The sequence below is a fragment of the Ailuropoda melanoleuca genome, chromosome 6, assembly GCF_002007445.2.
Source record: "Ailuropoda melanoleuca isolate Jingjing chromosome 6, ASM200744v2, whole genome shotgun sequence".
NCBI classification, from domain to species: domain Eukaryota; kingdom Metazoa; phylum Chordata; class Mammalia; order Carnivora; family Ursidae; genus Ailuropoda; species Ailuropoda melanoleuca.
The window spans coordinates 117849418-117872629 of record NC_048223.1 but is presented as its reverse complement, the minus strand read 5'-3'; the positions used below and the strand labels follow the sequence as shown (position 1 = coordinate 117872629).

Genomic DNA, 23212 nt, shown 5'->3' with positions numbered 1-23212 from the left:
TACTGCAGCAAAAGCCTGAGAAATTGATTATTCCCCTCCCACTAACACCCATTTTTCTTATGTTTCTCTGTGATGTGTGCTGAATGTAAAGGCTACAACACTCCCATGTATTTTCAAACATTATGCAAAGTCTGTTTTGCTGCAGAACTTCTGCCCTCTTGCCAGATTAGTCTCCAGTCTGTCCCCATCTTTCAGGTCTCAGCTCAAAATTCACCTCCTCTGAGAGCTCCCATTCCCTAGACAATCTTTTTGTCAGCAACTTTTTAATTTTATCGATACAAGCTTGCTAATTTATTTATTATGTCCCTCCTTCCCCTGCTAGCCCGTCAAGGGACAGGTCACTACTTTTAGCCAGTGGTGAGCAGCGCTGGCCTAACGATAGCTGCTCAATGCATTTCCGATAAACGGATGTATACGGCATTTTCATTTAGCGGAGACAGATCATTCCCTAGGCGGATGGGGCCTGACAGTAACTTTGCATGACTCCGCACAAAGCACGTCCAAGATCTGTGCAGACGCCTTCTGTCTCGCCAGGCAGAGACTCTAACCCAAATATCACCTTTCCCACCCCGATTCTCGCTCAAGGAGAGAGAGAGGCCTGAGAACCTTCTCCCATACGTTTTCCCGAGGAGGCCGAAGAGGCTACGACCGCACATAGAGGATTCTTGCCGCCGCCACGTCAGCCGCTGCGCGCGAAGGCACCGCGCCTGCGCACGGAGGACCGCCCCCCTACATCCGGGGCCTGGGTGGCGGCGGCGCCGCCGTGCGGGGGTCACGTGGCTCCTTCCTTTCCGTCTCTGGCCGGCTGGGCGCGGGCGACTGCTGGCGAGGCGCGTGGAACCTCGCGCTGGTTCCCCTTCGTCTCCTCTCCCGGCCCGGGCCACTAAGGAATTCGCTGACGCCGGGTGAGCTGAGCCTGCCGCCAAGATGCCGGCCTATTTCCAGAGGCCGGAAAATGCTCTCAAACGCGCCAACGGTGAGTTGGGGATCGGGGCGCGCTGGGCTGGGTCGGCCCGCGGCCTCGGAGGTCGAGGGGCCCGGGCCTGCTTCTCGCTGCTCCGCTGCCCGGCTGCGGCCGGAGAGGTGATCGATGCGAACTGCCCGCCGCGGTCCCGGCCTGTGGGTGGGCATGGTTTCCCTTCTCGCTCCAACCGATTGGGGCTGGTGGGAGGTGCGGAGCCGGGAACCGTCGCTCTGGGGGCTCTTCCTTCCCCCCGCCGCCTCCTGGTGCGTCTCGGGGGCCGCGGTCCCGGAGACACGTTTCCGGGGCCGGAGTTCCTTACCTCCCTTTTCCGCCTCCGCCCGGCGACCCAGGCCTCCGGGCTCTCGGCTGCTTAGGCCCCGCGCCCCCAGCCGCCATCTGGGAGTGCCGGGGAGGAAGAAACATGGCTCCCTCCCGGGGACAATGCACGCGAGAACCTCGACTCCACCTCCTGCCGGCGCCGGCAGCCGGGCAGTCCCACCTCCGGCCCTCCTTCAGACACCTCCGCCCCCCAGATCCAGCGCCGGGCTTTGCTGGGTCAGGGTCCACTTACCCTTTTCCCGTCGCTGTATCCCTGCTTCGGAGACTCTGACCCATTTAACCTGTTACCTTTTTTTTTTTTCTGGCATTGATTATTGGCAGCCCCAGAGCCTATTCCAAATCACATGAAGTTGGAACAGAGTTAATACTGTAAGAGAGGGACTTCAAGTTCTCTCTTAAAGATAACGAAATTGAGGCCTAGAGAGATAGAATGTGTTTACCCAAGGTCACTCTGGGAGTTAGTTGTTGAGCCAGAACACTAGAACCGAGGTCTCTAGACTTTCAGATAAGGCTTTTTTCGCCACAGCTTTACTGCTTGCGATTTTTCTTTCAAGGTGTACTTAAGCCACGGGCCCTTTCAGGAAAACTTGTGCGTGTCGTGGTCTGTTCAAGAGGCATTTATTACGTTGGCATTATGGGGGTGCAAATGTACTGTGCATTGCTCTGGTTTTTAAAAACTTTATCTTTCTCTTTTATAGAGTTTTTAAGCCCAACAGTTTCTAAGTGTGTAGGGCGTCTATGGCTCTTATTTTCACCCTTTCTCTACCCAAACAAGTTTTGGGTCTTATCCCTGTTGTAGGTGGATATACCGTGTCTGTTACAGTTTTATGTTTATGGAGCTTTTTTGTTAACTTGTTTGAAAATTCTCTTGTGAAAAGTTCAATTTCAGTCAATACATAAAATTAATACTACTGATAACCTGTCAGGTCTAAAGGTGTGTTTATCACATGGTTGTTATTTTAAAAGTAACAATTTGGGGGTTGGTAAGAGTGTGGAATATGATAAATTCCACTTTTTTGGAATAGAGTACAGTAATTGTTTTAAAAATAGGTTAAAACTACAACTTAGATCTGATGACTACTCATTTTAACCAGTGATCTAATGGTTAGAACAGGCAAGAATTAAANAAAAGGGAAAAATTAAAAATTTTTATTTTTTTTTTTTTTTTTTTTTTTTTTTTAACGATTTCGCTTATATATTAGAGAAAGAGAATGCACAGGAGGGGTGGGGGGAGGATCAGAGGGAGAGGGAGGAGCAGGACCCTGGGATCATGACCTGAACTGAAGGCAGATGCCCAACCACTGAGCCACCCAGGTGCCCAAGGTTGTTAATTTCTAGGAATGAAAATAGATCGAAATGGAAACTTATCACTACAAAATGAACTGTAGCAAAGTTAGAATTTTTTCTTACGTGTTAGGAAACTTAGAATTATATTATGGTATACAAAAATGACTGGGATTCAATTAACTGTTCCAGTTGCTATTGTAGATCTGTTTTACAGTCACTTCCTTTACCCACGGGCGTTTTTCTCATGCTAATAGGCTGAAGCACTGTAATCTTGGTGGCCTTAAAAAGTACACATTTGATGTGTTCAAGCCTTGTTTCTTTCATCACTCCTCCCTTATGAATCTTGATATGCGCTTAGTATGAAGGGTTTTCCGATGTGTAACAAATCTTAAATGTTTTTACACGTTTTCTAAGTTGCAATAGATTGGATTCATGAAGGGAAAGTTGGGAAAAGCATCTGAAATTAAAGTAGGCAAGATGAGCAAGGGACAGACACCTGGGGGAGGAACACTTTAATTTTGTGTAGGTTTTTATAAGGCTGTACTGTCTCTTTGCTGTAGTCCTTTTAAAATGTAGGTTGGGTGTTTCTGTAGTAGAGGCCTTAGCTTTCAAGGAGTAATTTCTGTACCTTTGATCTTGTGAATGAGAGCTCCTGTCTGAAAGTGTTAAAGTGAGCAGAATGTGGATGGCACATGGCACTGCTTACAGAACTTACAAAACTAGGATTATAAAAGGACATTTCATTCAATGGAGATAATCTCGTTTTATTTAAATGTTTTTATCTGTAACGTTTGTATCCTCAAACACACAGAGAACTAACTAATCAATCCATTTTATTTTAATAAAATGTGAATAAATTTAGAATAGTTGTCACTCTGAGTCTGTAATTCAGAACAATATTTTTGGGAATTGATTATAGTAATCATTCAGGAAGATGAGAACTTGGCCCACCAGTTACAGGCAAGAAATTCATACACTGGAATCATTTGCGAAAAGCCCCTTTTCCTGATTATGTTGTCAGTAGTGTGGAATTAATTGCTCCTGATCTTGTAACAGCCTTTTAATTTAGATTCTGGCAGTGATTCATGTAAAGTTGACATTAAACCCACAAATTGTGTAACATTGTAGCTTATCTACTTGGTCTGTTGCACAGATAAACTAGTAATATTGAAGGGGGCAGACCTAAACTTTTTCTTTTAGAAATAGTTTGTCATTGTGTTTGAAAGGTAAGCTCAGAATGCCTACCCTCCTGGTATTCATAATTCCAGATTTTAATCTTTATTTCAAGAATATTAGTTTGGAAATGGACATTTTTTTTTAAACATTGCAATAGAGCCTTTAATGTGTGGTGTTTCTTTTTAGCCTCAAAAACTTTTTTTCCTTATTAGATAGTTAAGAGGAACTAAATTCTCCCAGTATGTAAATTAGGGTAAAGACAGGAATTCACCCTCTTGGATTATCATGGTCTTTGTTCCATTCCCTTTTTTTCCTTTAAAAACATTCTTGCTTGGTATCCATGTTTGCTTTTTTTCTTGGTGATGCTGGAGGTGTCCTATAAAAAAATAATGTTTTAGTGCGTTTGTTTTGGTTTGTTTGAACCTGTTGTTTCCCAGTTTGAAAGTGGAATTTTGATTGGCTGTTCAGGAAGTGAAAATTACTTTTAAGGACCCTTGGGTGTCTCAGTCTGTTAAGCATCCGCCTTCACCTCAGGTTATTACCCTGTGGTCCTGGGATCGAGTCCTGCATCGGGCTCCTTGCTTGGCAGGGAGCCTGCTTCTCCCTTTGCTTGTCCTTCCCCCTGTTTGTGTTTGTGTGCTCGTTCTCTCTCTCTGACAAATAAATAAAATTAAAAAGAAAGGAAAATTACTTTTAGTTCTATCCCTGAACAAGATTTCTTACTTTTTAGAGTGACATTAAGAAATCACACTCCCTTATTTAAAAATAAGAGATTGGGTAGGTGAATTATTTTTAGACAGCTTATTATTTTGTCATCACCATGCTGGGGCCAGCTCTCAACTTTAATAACTCTTTGTTCCTGTTCTATGTTACAAGCATTTTGACAGTGTTTATATAGAATAGTATTAAGATTTAAATGCTCAATTTAAGACTGGGAATTGGATATAACAGATTGTTTTGCTGCTGCAGTGCTAGTAAATGTGAATGATAAATTTAAAAGCATTTATTTCCAAGTTTTTGGCTGATAGAAACCTTTTTTGTTAAATAGTTGTTAAAAATACTTAGGGTACTGTTGGATTTTAGAAAATAGCCTTGTATATGTATGCTTCAGGAAGAAGATAGATAGGTCCTCCCCTTAGAGCAGGATAGGCTTATTATTTTAACAAAGTATCTAGTTGTATTACATTTTCATTTCCTCTTACAGGAAAAAGGTGATATAGTTTCCTTACAGGGTGGTTTTTTGTTTTGTTTTTTTGTAAGATAATGGACTCAAATGAAAATGGACTTTTCCCCACATTGCCAGGATTAATGTTGACATTGACTTGAATTATTGTAGAGGGGTTTGTTTTCACTTGCCTATGAAGAATATGGTTTGATACAATATGGGATTACATAGGGTATTGTGTAAAGATAACTTACTTAGGTATATTTTGTGATTTTTCTCGTTGCAAACTTGTTAATATACCTGAGTTGAAATATTGTATGTAGTTTTCCTGGAGGAAGGAATGTTCAGAAGCAACATTCCTGAAAGATGTGCTAGAGAGAAGAAATAATAGAGAATTACTAAATCTGTAGATCTAGTAAAACTCCCAAATAAGGGACATTTCTGCCTGTTGTTTGTCTAGCACGTTAACATCGTTTATAATGTATGGTGTTAACTCTTGAAAATAATTCTTTTTTTTTTTTAAAGATTTTATTTATTTATTTGACAGAGATAGAGACAGCCAGCGAGAGAGGGAACACAAGCAGGGGGAGTGGGAGAGGAAGAAGCAGGCTCATAGCAGAGGAGCCTGATGTGGGGCTCGATCCCATAACGCCGGGATCACGCCCTGAGCGGCAGGCAGACGCTTAGCCGCTGTGCCACCCAGGCGCCCCTGAAAATAATTCTTTGTTAAAGATTTTTTTCTTAGGAGGAAAATAATGATTTTTAACAATGGGAATGTAGTGTTTTAAGACCTTCTTTTTTAATGGTATAGACTAATGTTTTGGTTCCCCAAAGTATTTTTCAGACATTTGGTGGAAAGATTTTTTTTGTGTGTGTGCAGGTTGGCAGTTACTGAATTTTAAGTTGAACATAACCAGATGACTTAAGTTCGATAGCCCCCCCCCCACCTCATTTACTAAGCTTTGTGCAAAAGAAAATAAAAGATGAGAAAAAATAGGATAAATTTTAATCTTTGTCAGAAATAATATGATAGAGGAGACTTTGCTTTTGACTGAATTTCAAAATGAGCAGTATCCATAAAACCTGAGATTGGAGCTGGATTTTGAAATCCTGCCACATGCAGAACGCCTTCGGGTTTAGGTGGCACTAAATTCATAAGTGGATAATTTCCTTGCTATGCATTCTAAAATTTTTACTGTCTTTAAAAATTGTTTTTTTTAATAAACTACTTTTTTAAATAAACAATTTTAGAAGTTCAAGATTTACAAAATTATTGCAAAGATAGTACAGTGTTTCCATATAAACCATAACCTATTGATATCTTATATCATTTTGGTACATTTGTCACTAGTGATGAACCAATACTGATATATTGTTAATGAAAGTCCATACTTTGTTCAGATTTCCCTAGCTTTCTCTAATGTCCTTTTTTGAATTCCAGGATCCCATCTAGGATACCATATTACATTTAATCGTCCTGTCTCCTTAGAAACCTCCCCTTGTTATGACAGTTCTTAGATTTTCCTTGTTGATAACCTCCACAAGTTTTGAGGAGTACTGGTCAAGTATTTTGTAGAATGTCCCTCATTCGGGGTTTGTCTTAATATTTTTTTTTCATGTTTAGACTGGAAAAATAAGTGGAGAGATATTCCACAGATTGGAAGACTAAATATTGTTAAATTATCAATTCTTCCAAATTTCATGCATAGATTCAGTAAAATTTGAATGAAAATTCCAGTGAGCTAATTTGTAGATATTAACAAACTGATTCTGAGTTTACATGGAAAGGTAAAGGATTTAGTAAGCCAAATAATACTGAAAAACAAAGTTGGAGCACTCACACTGCTTGGTTTGAAGACTTTTATATCTATAATAATCAAGATGGTGTGGTATTAGCAAAAGACTAGACACATTGCAATAGAAAGCCATCAGAATAGAGAACCCAAAAGCAGGGCCACACTAATAGTTGATTGTAAAGGGAACAGAGTCAATCTAATTGACAGTCTAATTATTTTTCTGCCTGGAGTCTTAGCACGAACTAGTAAAAATTTCCTCAGATCACTGTGATTGAAGTTATATTTGACTTTACTGTGTTTGCTGGGGAAAGATTTTTTTTCCTCTCATGACCTCAATTTCTGGAACTTAGAAAGACACATTTGGTACAGTGTAATTGAGTGAAATCCAGTTTTATCTGTAGACCATATTTTGAGATAGTACCAGTTTTTCATTGTTTTAAACTCAGATAGTTTTGGCATGGCTTTAGATAGCAAAAATAAACATTTATCTAAAAAGAGGTGGTGAGTTCAGAAATTAAAATAGCCAATTTAAGGAAAATTTAGACTCCTATATAGTATATATAATGGATTTTAATTTTCCTGAATTATTTTTTCAGAATTTCTTGAGGTTGGAAAAAAGCAGCCTGCTTTGGATGTTCTTTATGATGTTATGAAAAGTAAGAAACACAGAACATGGCAAAAGATACACGAGCCGATTATGTTGAAATACTTGGAACTTTGCGTGGATCTTCGAAAGAGCCATTTGGCTAAAGAGGGATTATACCAGTATAAGAACATTTGTCAACAGGTATGAAAAGAGCTGGGGTTTTATATTTTTAATAAGTGCTTTTAGTAACATTCAGAGGAGTTTACTTTCTAGAGTTGTAATATACTTTTTATATCTTAAAATTTGCCCTTAAAATATTTTATGGTTTGTTGAGGAAGTGTTTTAAGGTTCTCTCCCTCTCTCTCTCTTTTTTTGGATTTAGGTGAACATCAAATCTCTAGAGGATGTTGTTAGGGCATATTTGAAATTGGCAGAGGAAAAAACTGAAGCCGCTAAAGAAGAATCTCAGCAGATGGTCCTAGACATAGAAGATCTGGATAATATTCAAACTCCTGAGAGGTATGTACCTTAAATTGCTGATACATTTTCCTCAGGTTTTCTTGACATGTGTCTCCATCATCCTCATTTGAAGTTCATTAGAAGGAATGCTTATCTTCAGAATTTTAAATGTATAGTAACAAAATCATACTGTTCAAAATTTGTAAGCAGATAGGAGGCACATCCCGATTTAAATGGTTGTAATATGCATGGGGCATTCAAATATTTGAATGCGTGACTACTTTACAGTGCATCTTAAGTTGTAGGAAGAAGTCGCACTTTTTTATACTGACTATTGTTGGTTTTGATTTTTTAATCATATGGCAAAGTAGGAAATCGTACCTAAAATTCTTTTCGACTTTTAACATTTTTTTCTCTTCTTTTTAGTGTTCTCCTAAGTGCTGTAAGTGGCGAAGACACTCAAGATCGGACCGACAGACTGCTTTTAACTCCATGGGTTAAATTCCTTTGGGAATCGTATAGGCAGTGTTTGGACCTTCTTCGAAACAATTCTAGAGTAGAGCGTCTCTACCATGATATTGCCCAACAAGGTAAGATGAAAACTGATTTGAAAAGTTGACTTTTGGGACAAGATTTTGCAAAAGATGGACAAAGTTAACCTGTTTTTCTCCATAGTACTCATTTTATAGTTTTTATCCTTATTGAAAGATGATTGGCATTCATTTTATTTTTATTTATTTATTTATTTATTTATTTATTTATTTATTTATTTTTTAAAGATTTTATTTATTTATTCGACAGAGATAGAGACAGCCAGCGAGAGAGGGAACACAAGCAGGGGGAGTGGGAGAGGAAGAAGCAGGCTCATAGTGGAAGAGCCTGATGTGGGGCTCGATCCCATAACGCTGGGATCACGCCCTGAGCCGAAGGCAGACGCTTAACCGCTGTGCCACCCAGGCGCCCCTATTTTTATTTATTTTTTTAAAAGATTTTATTTATTTATTCGACAGAGATAGAGACAGCCAGCGAGAGAGGGAACACAAGCAGGGGGAGTGGGAGAGGAAGAAGCAGGCTCACAGTGGAGGAGCCCGATGTGGGGCTCCATCCCATAACGCCGGGATCACGCCCTGAGCCGAAGGCAGACGCTCAACCGCTGTGCCACCCAGGCGCCCCGGCATTCATTTTAAATATTAAATAAGTGACTGTAAGAAATTTGTTTTACTTGTTAGTGTAATTCTATATGAAATCCACTTCACGAATATTGAATGACAAAGTCATTTTGGGATTTTCCGATGACTAAAAACATAAATGGAACTTATTGATTGGTTTCTTTTTTTTAAGATTTTTATTTATTTATTTCAGAGATAGAGACAGCCAGCGAGAGAGGGAACACAAGGGGGGAGTGGGAGAGGAAGAAGCAGGCTCATAGCGGAGGAGCCTGATGTGGGGCTTGATCCCATAACGCCAGGATCATGCTCTGAGCTGAAGGCAGACGCTTAACCGCTGTGCCACCCAGGCGCCCCTGTTGATTGGTTTCTGATAAACTTGAGTTCTTTTGACTCACTACTGCATATTCTCAACCATGCCATGGGTTTCTAAGGCCTTTGTAAGCTTCGGACTTGTAGGATTCCTTGAAAAAAATACATAGTTTTATTTTCTTAAACAGTATCACTGAATATAGAACTAAGTCATTTTGATGACTCAGGATTGTCATAAAAAGTATCCGGTTGTTACACTGTGTATACAATTGACACTTGAACAACTGGGGGGTGGGGGTTGTTAGTGGTGCTGGTGGACACACCCCTTTCCCCCATTCCTTCACAGTTGAAAATCTGCCTATGACTTAACTACCCAAAACCTTAACTACGAATACCCTGTTGTTAACTAGAAGCCTTACTGGTGACATAAATAGTTGATTAATACTTATTTTCTTTGTTACATGTGTTATATACTGTAGTCTTAAAACAGGTAAGCTGGAGAAAAGAAAGTGTTAAAATCATAAGGAAGAGAAAAATAAATGTACAGTACTATATTTATCGAAAGAGTCTACACGTTAGTGTACCTATACAGCTCAAACCCTTGTAAGGATTAATTGTACTTTGAATCCTGAACTGTATGAAGTCTGTTTTCTTAAGAAGTCTGTTTTCTTAATCTTGTATCTTTTCCACTGTCACTTGGTTTAATGCAGCTTTTTAACAATATATGAATGGAATATATGTGACTTGAGAGTGGCTTTTGGCTTTTTCTTACTTTGGCCTCAGTAAGCCTTGTGTTGCCATTCTTTTCAGTATGGGGGACGATTGGCATTTGTTTATCCAAGTTGTAAGTGACTTTAAGAATATTTTGAGTGTTAGAACCTGTGTTCCATTTTGCTTACATGGCTAGCACATGTGAATTTTCATTTAGCACAAGTACACTTGGGGTTTTTGATAACTACTGATAGAAATGTTAACCTGAAGTTAAGCTGCATCCCTTTGTTTTGGTCCTGTTGAAATAGAAATCTCTTTTTAAGAGTAAAGGAATTCTGAAACAATTGTTGTATTGCATATATGACGGTAGAAAATTATTTTAATGACAGAGTAAGTAGTTAAGGTTTACGTCTATGTACACAGCTGAAGTCAGGTTACCAGAAGCCCACAGTTTGTTAGCTAAGCTCTTTATATTACAGGCTAGAATTTTTTGTTCTTTTAGGATTTGAAGTGGTAGGTGTTTGAAAGGTAAGTCCTCCTACACTTTAATTTGAATAGCTTCCCATTTGTAAGCTCTCCTAGAACCCCAGGACCAGATTCTAGCTCTAGGACAGGACTATGTCCAAAAGATGGTCAGGATACATGATGAAGTGACCAATGACTCTGATCATTTCTAAAGACTGATTATAAGTTTGGTAAATCTTGTTAAAATAACTGATTTTAATATTTGAAATAAAACTAATTCAAATACTTGGTGATGGTGGAAAGTACCTAATATATTTTATAATTATGCCTATAGCTTTCAAATTCTGCCTCCAGTACACCCGTAAGGCTGAATTCCGTAAGCTGTGTGACAATTTGAGAATGCACTTGTCACAGATCCAACGTCACCATAACCAGAGTACAGCAATCAATCTTAATAATCCAGAGAGCCAGTCTATGCATTTGGAAACCAGGCTTGTTCAGTTGGACAGTGCCATCAGCATGGAATTATGGCAGGTATGTTGTGAACTATTTGCTGTCTTTCGTAGTCATAATAACCCATATTACTTTTTTTTTTTTTTTTTTGTGAGTAAAGCAGTAGAAGTTTATTAAGCAAGGATACAGAAAAAGTGCTCTCGAGTGAGAGGGGTTCTGACAGTTGCCTACTTTTTTTTTTCCTTTAATGAGTATCTTCATCTTGATATTTATTGGTTAATTTCCGTAGATAATTGAGGAATTTAAGATGCCCTAGTGGATAACTAAGAGTTCTGGACAGGCAGTCTCAGGATATTTTGGTTCTAGTTGCCTCCTGTGAAATCTGGGCCAAATCAGGTAATCTCTTTTGGACCCAGTGGCTTTGCATATAAAACAGTCCATCCTCACTGTTGCTCAAAGTGTGGTTCAGTGTCTGTGAACTACCTACTGATCCAGGATGAAATAATTATAGAGGAGAATATGGATTTATTAAGGGTGGAGTTTTTTTAGTTTTTTTGTTTGTTTGATTTTGTTTTTGGTAGCAATTTCATGGTAATTTTGTGTATGTTTACTCTATTTAGAAAAACTAAGCTTGTCTTTTAGTTTTTGTAATAATTTTGGTGTATTTCACAAAAATATTGGCAGCAATAGGTTGGAAACTTAAAAAAAAAAACTTGTCCCTTTACTGTGGATGTTGGAGAAATGCTGCACTAGATTGTCTCCTAGATTTTTTAGTGTTTCTTTGGCTTAGTAAAGGTGTGGGGAAGAGCCTACATCGGAAATCTTAGTAGTGTTGGGAGACTTGTCCACTATTTGGGCTTTTTATGTTAAGAATTCCACAAAGACATTTTCACATGATTTTGTAGTCCTGACTTGAGGCTTTTAAATATTTGACCAAAAAATAAAATCTAATTGAAATTACAGAGGAAGATTGGTAGTTTTTCAGCCAATTGAAATGGTGATTTCCTGCTCTCCAAAATATTTTCCTTTCTTTTTTTTTTTTTTTGAAAGATTTTATTTATTTATTTGACAGAGATAGAGACAGCCAGCGATAGAGGGAACACAAGCAGGGGGAGTGGGAGAAGGAAGAAGCAGGCTCACAGCAGAGGAGCCTGACGTGGGGCTCGATCCCATAACGCCGGGATCACGCCCTGAGCCGAAGGCAGACGCTTAACTGCTGTGCCACCCCGGCGCCCCTAAAATATTTTCTTTTCTGTAGGGACCACCCTTAAAACACTACCTGATGAAGTAATGAGGAAAAAGAGGTTCTATAGGAGACAGACATGCTCATTATAGAAAAAGTAGATAAGTAGAAAGAAGAAACTATTCACCTGTTATTTTATTACTCAGAAATAACCTCTGTGATGTGTTTTGTGTCCTTCCAGATTTTTTCTTATACATTCTCCCAAGTAGTGTGATAATGATGCACTTGAAAAAACTTCTAAATCACGTTTATTTTTTTATTATTATTTTAAAAAAGATTTTATTTATTTGACAGAACAAGCGAGCACAAGCAGGTGGAACAGGAGAGGGGCAGGGAGAAGCAGGCTCTCCTTCGAGCAGGGAGCCTGATGTGGGGCTTGATCCCAGGACTCTGGGATCATGACCTGAGCTGAAGGCAGACATTTAACCATCTGAGCCACCCAGGCACCCCTAAGTTCATTAAAATGTAATTTATGTTGAGCAAAACTCACCCTGAAATTTGAAAAATGCAGTCATCACCATAATCAGGATGTAACTCCCTTGTGCCCCTTTGCAACTAACCCCACCCTGAACCGTAAGAATCCATTGATCTCTTTTCTGTCAAAAAGATCACATTTAATAATTAAAATGATCTGTTATGGAAAAATTTGTAAGCATATAAAACAAATTTTTAAAAGTATACTTTGAAACATCTTTGGGACAGTCAAAAGAATGGGATTTGAAAATAACCTTTGCAAATTAAGCACAGTTGACAAAGTTGTCAGGATAGTTGGAGCTAATCTGGTTTTGTCAGGCTTCAGGCTGGGGCTGGTTGGTAGAAAGACTAAATAATAAAATTGAATTTTATGAAATTCTCTATGGGGCAGTTACATTTTCTTACAGATACTTGGCACCTTCTTAAAATTCATCCTTGCTATTACTATGAAAGGGGCAAAGAAAGCAAAAGTCTCTCTCCTACTTAAATCAGTTGGCACGTGTTCAGATACACCTTATCTACTTTAAAAGCTGCTTTTGAGCAACAGCCCTGAAGTTCGTTAGCATCTTGAACTGGACTGAGTGGAGTTGCGTGTTGTGGCTGAAAAGGCAATGCACTTTTTTTTTTTTAAAGTCTGTTCTAATTGAAAGAAGTTTAAGGATTTAGTATTTTTGCGATCAAGGTAGTTTTCTGAAATATATCAGATATTATAGATGAGTAAAAGGAACCACACATAAAGGGATTTTACTTCCCACTTTTTTTATTCAGTACTTTGTGTTTTAGGTTTCATAAAGAGATTTGGATTAGATTTTTTTTTTTGTTTGTTTAGAATGCAGTGACTAATTTATACTGCTAATTTTAGGAAGCATTCAAAGCTGTGGAAGATATTCATGGACTATTCACCTTGTCTAAAAAACCACCGAAACCTCAGTTGATGGCAAATTACTATAACAAAGTTTCAACTGTGTTTTGGAAATCTGGAAATGCTCTTTTTCATGCATCTACACTCCATCGTCTTTATCATCTGTCCAGAGAAATGAGAAAGAATCTTACACAAGAAGAGATGCAAAGGTAAGAATGTTACAGTCAAATAATACTGAAATTATGAAATAAATATCTTCTAATAAATGGCATGGTTCCAGGTTAGGGTATCTCAACTCCTACACCACTGACGTTTGGGGCCGGATAATTTCCTGTCGTGGCGGATTGCACTTAGGGTGTTTCACAGCATCCCTAGTCTGCCCACTGGATGCTGGTAGCAGTCCTTCCACTTCTGACTGTGAGAAGTGTCTCCAGACATGGTTGTTCTCTGGTAGTATTCTTGGTCTTCAGGTAACTGTCCTTTGTCTGATAACCAACTTTGCCAAAAACCTGATTGAGAAAATCGAATATTAGGAAAGACAGTGTTACGGTATGTGCTTTCTGTCCATATACGGTATTTAAAATCTAGTCTTAGGACAAATAAGAGAATTTTAAAAATAAATGGCATCAAGTCAGTATTTCCCCTGATTAGAAAATATAACTGTGTGTTTGAATATAGAAAAGGGGTCTATAACCTAGCAATCTAAAGACCACTTTATTTTTTTTTTAACAATACATGCAGCCTATTTTCTTTCAACAATACATGCAGCCTATTTTCTTTCAGTCATTTTTTTTTTTTTATATGTTTCAGTTAGACTCTGGGAGCTCACACACCATTCTTTTTTCTCATTGGCAGACCATGTTATTTTGGCCTCTGATAGAATTTTGTACACCAAATTGTTTTTCTAGCTTTACAGCAATACATGGAACCGACTAAATGAATTTTCCTAGTGTATTTTCTTTGAAACTCTTAAGGACAGTGTTCATTATGTCATTCACTGTCCTTTGTGCAGTTCATGTCTGAGATTAAGAAAACAAACAAACTTGGGTTTCTTTAAGGTACTTCTGTACTATCCCTTTAGAAGGTGCGTAATAACAGTATTATAATAATAGAATTAGGCTATTTAGCTCTATGTACGTTATTTTGCTTAATCTTTACAACAGTGTCCTGACTCAAAATTAAGTATCTTACCTTAGGTTCCAGTCTTGGAAATGGTGAAGCTGAGATTCTAACCCTTGACCCTTGGGCTCCAGAGCCCACTATCCGTAATGTCCTATAATGCTCTGAATTCAACCGGACTTTCCTCTTGTGTTCTAAGGAAACTAAGATTCAGCCCCACCACGAGTCCTCCCCTCCCACCTCCCAGTTCTGTTCACTTATGATCCTTGTAAGTTTTTCCCATTTTCTTACTGTCCTTTTTCCCCTTGATTGTTAAAGCTGCCTTAATTGTTTTTCTAAAGAAGAATTGGGTATACAGATTTACCTGTTCTACATTTTAGACCCACAGTCTTTTTCTATAGTTGGCAAATATTGACAGTAGTAAGTGGTGGGTGAAGTTCTGCTTCTCCCAAGTATTCATTTTAGCACAGTCCATTTCTCTTCATCTCCTGCTTTGATGAATAACACGTATGAGTACAGTCTGCGGGTATGGTGTACATATTCTGTCACTGGCGTATCTTACCAGACAATTAAAGAAGTGGTTTTTGTATCAGGTAACTTTTATGAATTTAACAGATTCGTAATTTTGTTCTCTAGAATGTCTACCAGAGTCCTTTTGGCCACTCTTTCCATCCCTATTACTCCTGAGCGTACTGATATTGCTCGACTTCTGGATATGGACGGCATTATAGTCGAAAAACAGCGTCGCCTTGCAACACTGCTAGGTCTTCAAGCCCCACCAACACGAATTGGCCTTATTAATGATATGGTTGGTATAAGTTGGAGCATTTTTATAGCTCAGAATAAAAAACTTTATGGTCACGTTTTATAATTCATGACAGGTGGTTCTAATGGGTGGACTATTTTGAGTCCTCATTGTACCCATAGGTAAGTATGGAAGTTTATAAGAAGGGTACTGGTTGATGTCAGGTCAATAGATTAGCTGACTGAGCCTATTTTAGCATAGGGGAAGGGATGTTCAATGGAGAATCTAGAATAATTTTTCTTTTTTTTAATGAGATATAGCATTTATCCCATTTCTTTCTTTCTTTCTTTCTTTCTCCTTCCTTCCTTCCTTCCTTCCTTCCTTCCTTCCTTTTCCTTCCTTCCTTCCTTCCTTCCCTCCTTCCCTCCTCCCTCCCCCCTCCCTCCCTCTACCGACGGACCCGACCTACCTGCCTACCTACCTACCTACCGAGAGACAGCCAGCGAGAGAGGGAACACAAGCAGGGGGAGTGGGAGAGGAAGAAGCAGGCTCCCAGCAGAGGAGCCTGATGTGGGACTCAGTCCCAGAACGCCAGGATCATGCCCTGAGCCAAAGGCAGACGCTTAACGACTGAGCCACCCAGGTGCCCCTAGAATAATCTCTTGATAAAAAAATTAGAGCTGGGAGAATTTTATTTGAATGCTTACACCACAGCTAATTTCAATAAATATTTAAGGGCATTTATAAGGGGAAGTATTCAAGAAATGTGGAACATGAGTCATGTACCCATTTTGTATTAGAAATAGACTAGAGTGTTGTGTGTGGGGATAGGATCTGCCGTTGTTTGCCTCAGTCTTGTGATTATTAGGTCTGTATGGGACCACACACCTGTGCTTGCAAGTCTTGCTGTGTCCCTGCAGTTAGCCTGTCGTTGGGTTAGCTGTCCCAACATGCGAAGGATAAAGGCCCACGTGCATTATATATTCTAGTTTACAGTTAGGTAAGGTAAGATTTAGTTATGGGCAGTTTTGAGGTTTATGAAATTAGGCTACTTTTTTGGTCCTTTTAAGAAAGGTTATGCATTGGCACCCTTAGCTGAATTCTAGTCACATACAAGAATATACAATTATATAGGGGCGCCTGGGTGTCTCAGTTGTTACGCGTCTGCCTTCGGCTCGGGGCGTGATCCCAGAGTCCTGGAATCTAGGCCCACATTGGGCTCCCTGCTCTGCTGGGAGCCTGCTTCTTCCTCTCCCACTCCCCTTGCCTGTGTTCCCTCTCTCGCTGGCTGTCTCTGTCAAATAAATAAATAAAATCTTAAAAAAAAAAAAAAAGAATATACAATTATAGGGACCTTCGGCTCAGGTCATGATCCCAGAGTCCTGGGATCGAGCCCCGTATTGGGTTCCCTGCTCAGTGGAAAGCCTACTTCTCCTTCTCTCTCTCTGCCTGCTGCTCCCCCTGCTTGTGCGCGCGCATGCTCGCTCTCTCTCAAATTAAGTCTTCAAAAAAAACATAAATGTAATTGGGTGAATTCTCATAACGCCATCCCCACGCTGGTAGCCACTGCCCTGATTTGTAGCACCACATATTAGTTTGTCTACTTTGTATGAGATTTAAGTTCTATATATGTACGATAATAATGTTAAATTCTTTTTCTTGCCGTTATGTTTGTGAGATTAGCTGTTTTTTCTTTGATCATTTCTGTATAAGAACATCTCCTTATTTGTACTGTGTTTTTTTTTTTCCTTCTAGTTTGGGGATATTATAAGTAGTGTTGTTATGGTAATTTTTGTGTGGTACAGTTATTTGTAAGCTGTGGAATTTTACTTATTACTGGTAATAAATTAGCTTGGACACATGAGTTGTCTTTAAATAGTTTATTGATCATGTTGATTTAGAGTGTTTATATCCTTATTAAGCTCTTGGGGACTTTTCACTGGGGGTAGATGCATAATTTGGGGTTAGAGACCCAATATAGTTTTCCTTTGAATTCCTCTGGTGAACTTAATGAGAGTTGAGACCAGTTTTTCAGACATTTCCCAGATTTGCGATCCTCTGTTTTTCTTACTTACACTCAATTAGAATCTAGTTGGAAAATTTCCTTCAGGAAATTAAACCTTTGGTTTATTGTAGGTCAGATTCAACGTACTACAGTATGTTGTTCCTGAAGTGAAAGACCTTTACAATTGGCTGGAAGTGGAATTTAACCCACTAAAACTCTGTGAGAGAGTCACAAAGGTAAGACTTTGTATTTTAGTTTTGGTTATTACTACCATATAACTGGCCCTTTCGCTATTTCAGATTGTATTTATATTGAGAGAGAAGTATGGTCCTATACGTTTGAATTCAGTGCACAATTTCATTGTCTTTTTTCCTTTACATCAGGAAAAAAGATATTTCTGATGTGCTAAATAAACTTTCGGAGGTCTATTAGCAGCATGACTAATATAGCCATTGCTGTCAGTCACCTTCAGACAAGCCTCAGTATAGCTTCGTATTCTGTATTTCCCTGCAGTGTGTGATGTCTTTATATGTCTTTATATGTTCTAAAAGTTTCACAAATGTTGGAGTGTTACTTAGAAAGTGTAATTCTTTTTCAATGTAATGGATTTTATAGGTTCTAAATTGGGTTCGGGAACAACCTGAAAAGGAGCCAGAGTTGCAACAGTATGTTCCACAGCTGCAGAACAACACCATACTCCGTCTTCTGCAGCAGGTGAGCATTTTCAGATGAGGGTTTTATTTAGAACTGGAATTGTCCCCATGATTGTTTTTATCACAACACTAAAAAATTTAGGAATCACTTAGGAAGTGAACCCTTCACCCAACTCTGTCCTTGCCAAAATCAGTCTTACTATTTATTTGGTTTGAAAAACAATTATTTCATGTAATTTGTAATTGCTTTTTTCACCTTTATTGTTGAACACCATCTTTTGTACATTTCTCCTCATTAGCAATGTAAATCTATTTTACTCCTTTTAATTCCTTCGTGGTTTTACATTGTCTAAAGGGTACTGTGATTTATTTATTCAGACTCTTCTGATAGAAGTCTGTATTTCTAGGGGTTTTTTGCTATTAGAAAATGTCGCAGCAGTGAGCATTTCCATACTTGTATCTTTGCATACTTCGATGGCTATCTGTAGTCCAGGAAGTGGACTTAGTCATAGGGCTTACACATCTAAAGCTTTAATAGCTCTTCAAGATACAGTTAACGAACCCTTCTACCAGTAGTGACTGGGAAAGCTTTTTCTCTTACACTAGTTACTGTTAGTCTTTTAACATATTTTAGTCTGACTTATGTAAACTTGAAGATTATGGTTTATAATATGGCTTCAGTGTTCCTGTTTTGTCTTCATTTGTTTTCAGTGGGTGGGGGCTTTTATGACACTTTGACTTACAGTATTTGTGCACATTTCATTGGCCTGCTTCTCTTGTATATGTGAGCAGTGTTATTTCTTATGTGCTATACAAATAGTTGAAGGTTAATTAGCAGTATAACTAAATAGTAATGCTGCCAGTCTCCTTCAGACAAATAAGTTTATTGAAGGTGTTTGGATCAATTAGGTAGGTAGCAGGTCTTTATCTACAAATATGTGGCCATTCAGGGCTTTTTGTTTTATAAAACTAGGATTTGAAAGGATTATGTTTTTAAGGAATGGTATCATGTGATGGTTCAAAGCGTAGCATTTGGAGTTGATAGCCTCGAATTGGAATTCCAGCTCCAGCAGTGCAGTGTTAACAATCTGAGTTTCAGTTTCTTTTCTCTGAGAAATGGGCATAATTTCTACTTCTCATACTTGTGTAAAACTGCACAAAAAAATGCTGAATAGATGATAGCTGTTGTTACTAACCTTGTGTTTCTTATGCAGGTGGCACAAATTTATCAGAGCATTGAGTTTTCTCGTTTGACTTCTCTGGTTCCTTTTGTTGATGCTTTCCAACTGGAACGGGCAATAGTAGATGCAGCGAGGCACTGTGACCTGCAGGTATGTGCTGGAAGGGACCCTGAGGTGGAAGGCCTATAAGGACTAAAAAACACATATCCTTTGTTTCTCAGCTTTTGGTTCAGTGGCACCATTTTAAAGTTGTACTGAGTGGATCTTCTGGCTTTTGTATTTAACATTCTTAATTTTTTCCCCTCATAATCAGTTGAAATTTTTTACTAAAAGACATTGATTCCTAGAGTGATTTCATATTTATATATAGGTGTAACTATTGATGACGTTATTTAATTCACAAAGGTTCGTATTGACCACACTTCTCGGACACTTAGTTTTGGATCTGATTTGAATTACGCTACTCGAGAAGATGCTCCAATTGGTCCTCATTTGCAAAGCATGCCTTCAGAACAGATAAGAAATCAGCTGACAGCGATGTCTTCCGTACTTGCAAAGGCACTGGAAGTCATTAAGCCAGCTCATATACTGGTATGTATCTTTGGAAAATATGACCTAGAGAATTTTTGAGGGGCCCTTTATGTTATATCTTGCACAAAAAGGTTTGAGACGAGTCTGAGAAAATGGGCTTATTAGATATTTCCTGGTCAGTTGTATTTGCTAGTTTTGGTATTATACCTACTACACACATGACGTGCTGGCCCCCGCCCCCACCCTTAGGGAGTACTATGCTTGGGCTTTTCCTTTCTGCTTAATTTCTGTTCTTGTTTGTGTGCTGTGTTAGCATTTCCCTTTGGCTTGCACACTTTATTTTTTTTTTTAATGGATTTTATTTATTTATTTGACAGAGAGACAGCCAGTGAGAGAGGGAACACAAGCAGGGAGAGTGGGAGAGGAAGAAGCAGGCTCCCAGCAGAGGAGCCTGATGTGGGGCTCGATCCCAGAACGCCGGGATCACGCCCCGAGCCGAAGGCAGACGCTTAACAGCTCAGCCACCCAGGCGCCCCTGGCTTGCACACTTTAAAGTAGATTTGGTGCAGAGAAAACTTGACCTAGCAAATAAAGGTTCTTCCATGTCACTCCTTTTAATAGAAGACTGTGTAAGTCATAGTATTTGCTGCTGGGAACTAGTAGCTCAAATAACATCATCTACTGTTCTTAAATGCAGACAAACATAAGGGTAATATATCAGGATTATTAGTAATTATTTGATAGCCTAATATCATGGTGTGTCCCACAGTTTTTTTAAATGCATTTGTCTTTGAAGCAAGAGAAAGAAGAACAGCATCAGTTGGCTGTTACTGCATACCTTAAAAATTCACGAAAAGAGCATCAGCGTATCCTGGCTCGCCGTCAGACAATTGAGGAAAGGAAAGAGCGCCTTGAGAGTCTGAATATTCAGCGTGAGAAAGAAGAATTGGAGCAGAGGGAGGCTGAGCTCCAGAAAGTACGGAAGGCTGAAGAAGAGAGGCTGCGACAAGAGGCAAAGGAGAGGGAAAAGGAGCGCATCTTACAGGAACATGAACAAATCAAAAAGAAAACTGTCCGTGAGCGTTTGGAGCAGATCAAAAAAACAGAACTGGGTGCCAAAGCATTCAAAGATATCGATATCGAAGTATGTAGCACATTATTTCTTAACTTTGATCCACATCTCAGAGGCAAGCAAAGTCCTTTGCCATTTATTGATTACGTTGGGTTTTCTGGTTATTTTCACTGCCTTTGGTACAGCTGATTCATTAACTGTAATCTGTGAAGAAAACATTTGTTTTTAATGACTCAGCAGTTTTTAACCTTTGTTAAAATGGAGTTGGGTACATGCGTTTTAGAGGAATGAGAAATAGATGTTAAGATCATGTTGTTTTCCCTACACTGAAGTGGAACTGTGGCTATTGTAAAGCATTTTTACATTGCCTCTGTTTACCCATTGTGAGCATTTACTCAATGTATAGAAAGTAAGTTAGGTTTTGATTTTAGAAAAATCACATTTTCCATACACATTTCTCTTGTATTCTTATTACTGAATGTGTATTTGTAATACTTTTCAGGATCTTGAAGAATTGGATCCAGATTTCATCATGGCTAAACAGGTTGAACAACTAGAGAAAGAAAAGAAGGAACTTCAGGAACGTCTGAAGAATCAAGAGAAGAAGGTAGATGAAAGAACTGGTTGGTAAACTTTTAACATGCTAAGTTAATAGGAATTTTTCCTTTAAACTACATGTGTTTTCATGTCATTCAGATTGACTATTTTGAAAGAGCTAAACGCTTAGAGGAAATCCCGTTGATAAAGAGTGCTTATGAAGAACAGAGGATTAAAGACATGGATCTGTGGGAACAACAGGAAGAAGAAAGAGTAAGGTTTTTGTTTAACTGTAACATTTGTAGACTGTAAACTATAATTAAATCCTCTACCAGTAACGGGGCCATGATTTCAAAACTGCAATTTTGTGTTCCTTTGCCAGGAATAGTGTTTTAATGGCTACGTACTAACAGATTGGTGGGCAGATAGAAATTTTCACCACAGAGATTAAAAAATGAAACTTGTAAAATACAAAGGGCAGCTGAAAGTTCACTAAAAAACCCCAGCTCTATGGGGATATAATTCACATGCCATACAGTTCTCCCATTTAAACTGTAACAGTTCATGGTTTTTGGTATATTTACAGAATTGCACAGCCATTTAATTTTAAAACGTACCCCAAAAGAAGCTCCATACCCATTGGCCGTCACTCCCCATTTCCTCCTCCACCACCTCGGCCTCCTGCAATCAGCAGTCCCCATTCTGTCTCTAGATTTGCCTATTTTTAGGACCTTTTATATAAACAGCTGTGTGTAATACGTGGTCTTTGTGACTAGGCAGTTCCTTCTGTAGTTTTGTTAGTATGTATCATATTTACCTAATGATTCAAAGGCAAGGTTTGCAAATCTTTGTAGTGGCCAGATTTGTGATTAAAAGCTAATGGCCCCATTCTGGTTAAAAATAAAAAGTAACTACAGACAGCACATCCTTGAGGACGGTGTTGTGGGGAATGCAGCCTCTTGGTTGCATTGGTGTGTTGTCATCTGGGCTTCGTTTGCCAGTTCCTCCCATTTTTCAGAAGTTAGAATTTTTGTGATAATATGTAAAATTAGGGAAACAAGAATGCAGACCAGATAAAATACTTGAGATTATCTGCTGTAGTCTTTGCCCTGAAGCCTTCCTTTTTCCCCTTGGAGTGCAAAGGGAAAAGCCTCCTTAAATCAATAGTGCATCCTACCTTAACCTCCAGTTTTCTTTAAGGGAGAAAATATCTTTTATTATTAAACCATAGTGCTGATTACCTCTGAGGTATTTTATTTTACTGTATAGGTTATAGTTTTTCTTTTATAAAGATTTGCAGTACTTTTGGGCCTAAATAAAAAGTTTCTTACAGATGGCCCCAGGACTCCTTTATCCATCTTCTGTCCCTGGTTGCCTTCCTAGGGACATGTGGGCATAGATGATAGTAACCCTTTTATGTTTATGCCAGGATGAAAGGGGCAGAGGAGCTGCTTGTCATTCTTCAAGAATATCTGTCAGGAATTAAGAGTAATCAGATAATGAATGTTTTGAAATTTAACATCCTATTATGTACTTGCAGATTACTACCATGCAACTAGAACGTGAAAAGGCTCTTGAACATAAGAATCGAATGTCACGAATGCTTGAAGACAGAGATTTATTTGTAATGCGACTCAAGGCTGCACGACAGTCTGTCTATGAGGTGAAGTTACTGGTTTCAGGGAAACACTCACTCATGAGCTTTTTAGTTTTGCCCTAAGGTTCTTCTTTAACACAGTGGTACGTTCTATCTTGACCTTTTGTAGTGATCATTCAAGTAATATTTTAGTAGAAAGGTTCTTGAAAATACAGGATTAATTAGTCAACCATCCCTATAAACAAATTTTTCTGAAGGTGAAAGTGGACTGCATAAAATTTGCTTTTGATACAAGTTTTTTTTTTTTTTTTTTT

The 23212-nt window shown here is 38.8% G+C and overlaps 1 protein-coding gene and 2 non-coding genes across 3 annotated transcripts in view; all 3 read left to right on the top strand.

Moving 5' to 3' along the window:
* Positions 1 to 770: 770 nt before the first annotated feature.
* EIF3A (eukaryotic translation initiation factor 3 subunit A) overlaps positions 771 to 23212 on the top strand; it is a 36245-nt gene continuing 13803 nt past the window's right edge. Inside the window, exons 1-15 of the mRNA XM_034663628.1 lie at positions 771 to 976; positions 7324 to 7514; positions 7696 to 7832; positions 8199 to 8362; positions 10761 to 10960; positions 13459 to 13667; positions 15214 to 15385; positions 17459 to 17563; positions 17943 to 18041; positions 19195 to 19311; positions 19567 to 19752; positions 20489 to 20836; positions 21267 to 21371; positions 21461 to 21574; positions 22842 to 22964. Of these exons, the coding sequence (XP_034519519.1) occupies positions 928 to 976; positions 7324 to 7514; positions 7696 to 7832; positions 8199 to 8362; positions 10761 to 10960; positions 13459 to 13667; positions 15214 to 15385; positions 17459 to 17563; positions 17943 to 18041; positions 19195 to 19311; positions 19567 to 19752; positions 20489 to 20836; positions 21267 to 21371; positions 21461 to 21574; positions 22842 to 22964 (2319 nt within the window). The 5' untranslated portion in view covers positions 771 to 927. The remainder of the gene's footprint in view (positions 977 to 7323; positions 7515 to 7695; positions 7833 to 8198; positions 8363 to 10760; positions 10961 to 13458; positions 13668 to 15213; positions 15386 to 17458; positions 17564 to 17942; positions 18042 to 19194; positions 19312 to 19566; positions 19753 to 20488; positions 20837 to 21266; positions 21372 to 21460; positions 21575 to 22841; positions 22965 to 23212) is intronic.
* LOC117802863 lies at positions 17675 to 17805 on the top strand. Its single transcript, XR_004626378.1, has one exon. It is a non-coding gene; the product is annotated as a small nucleolar RNA SNORA19 (small nucleolar RNA).
* LOC117802862 lies at positions 18731 to 18859 on the top strand. The gene has a single exon (XR_004626377.1). It is a non-coding gene; the product is annotated as a small nucleolar RNA SNORA19 (small nucleolar RNA).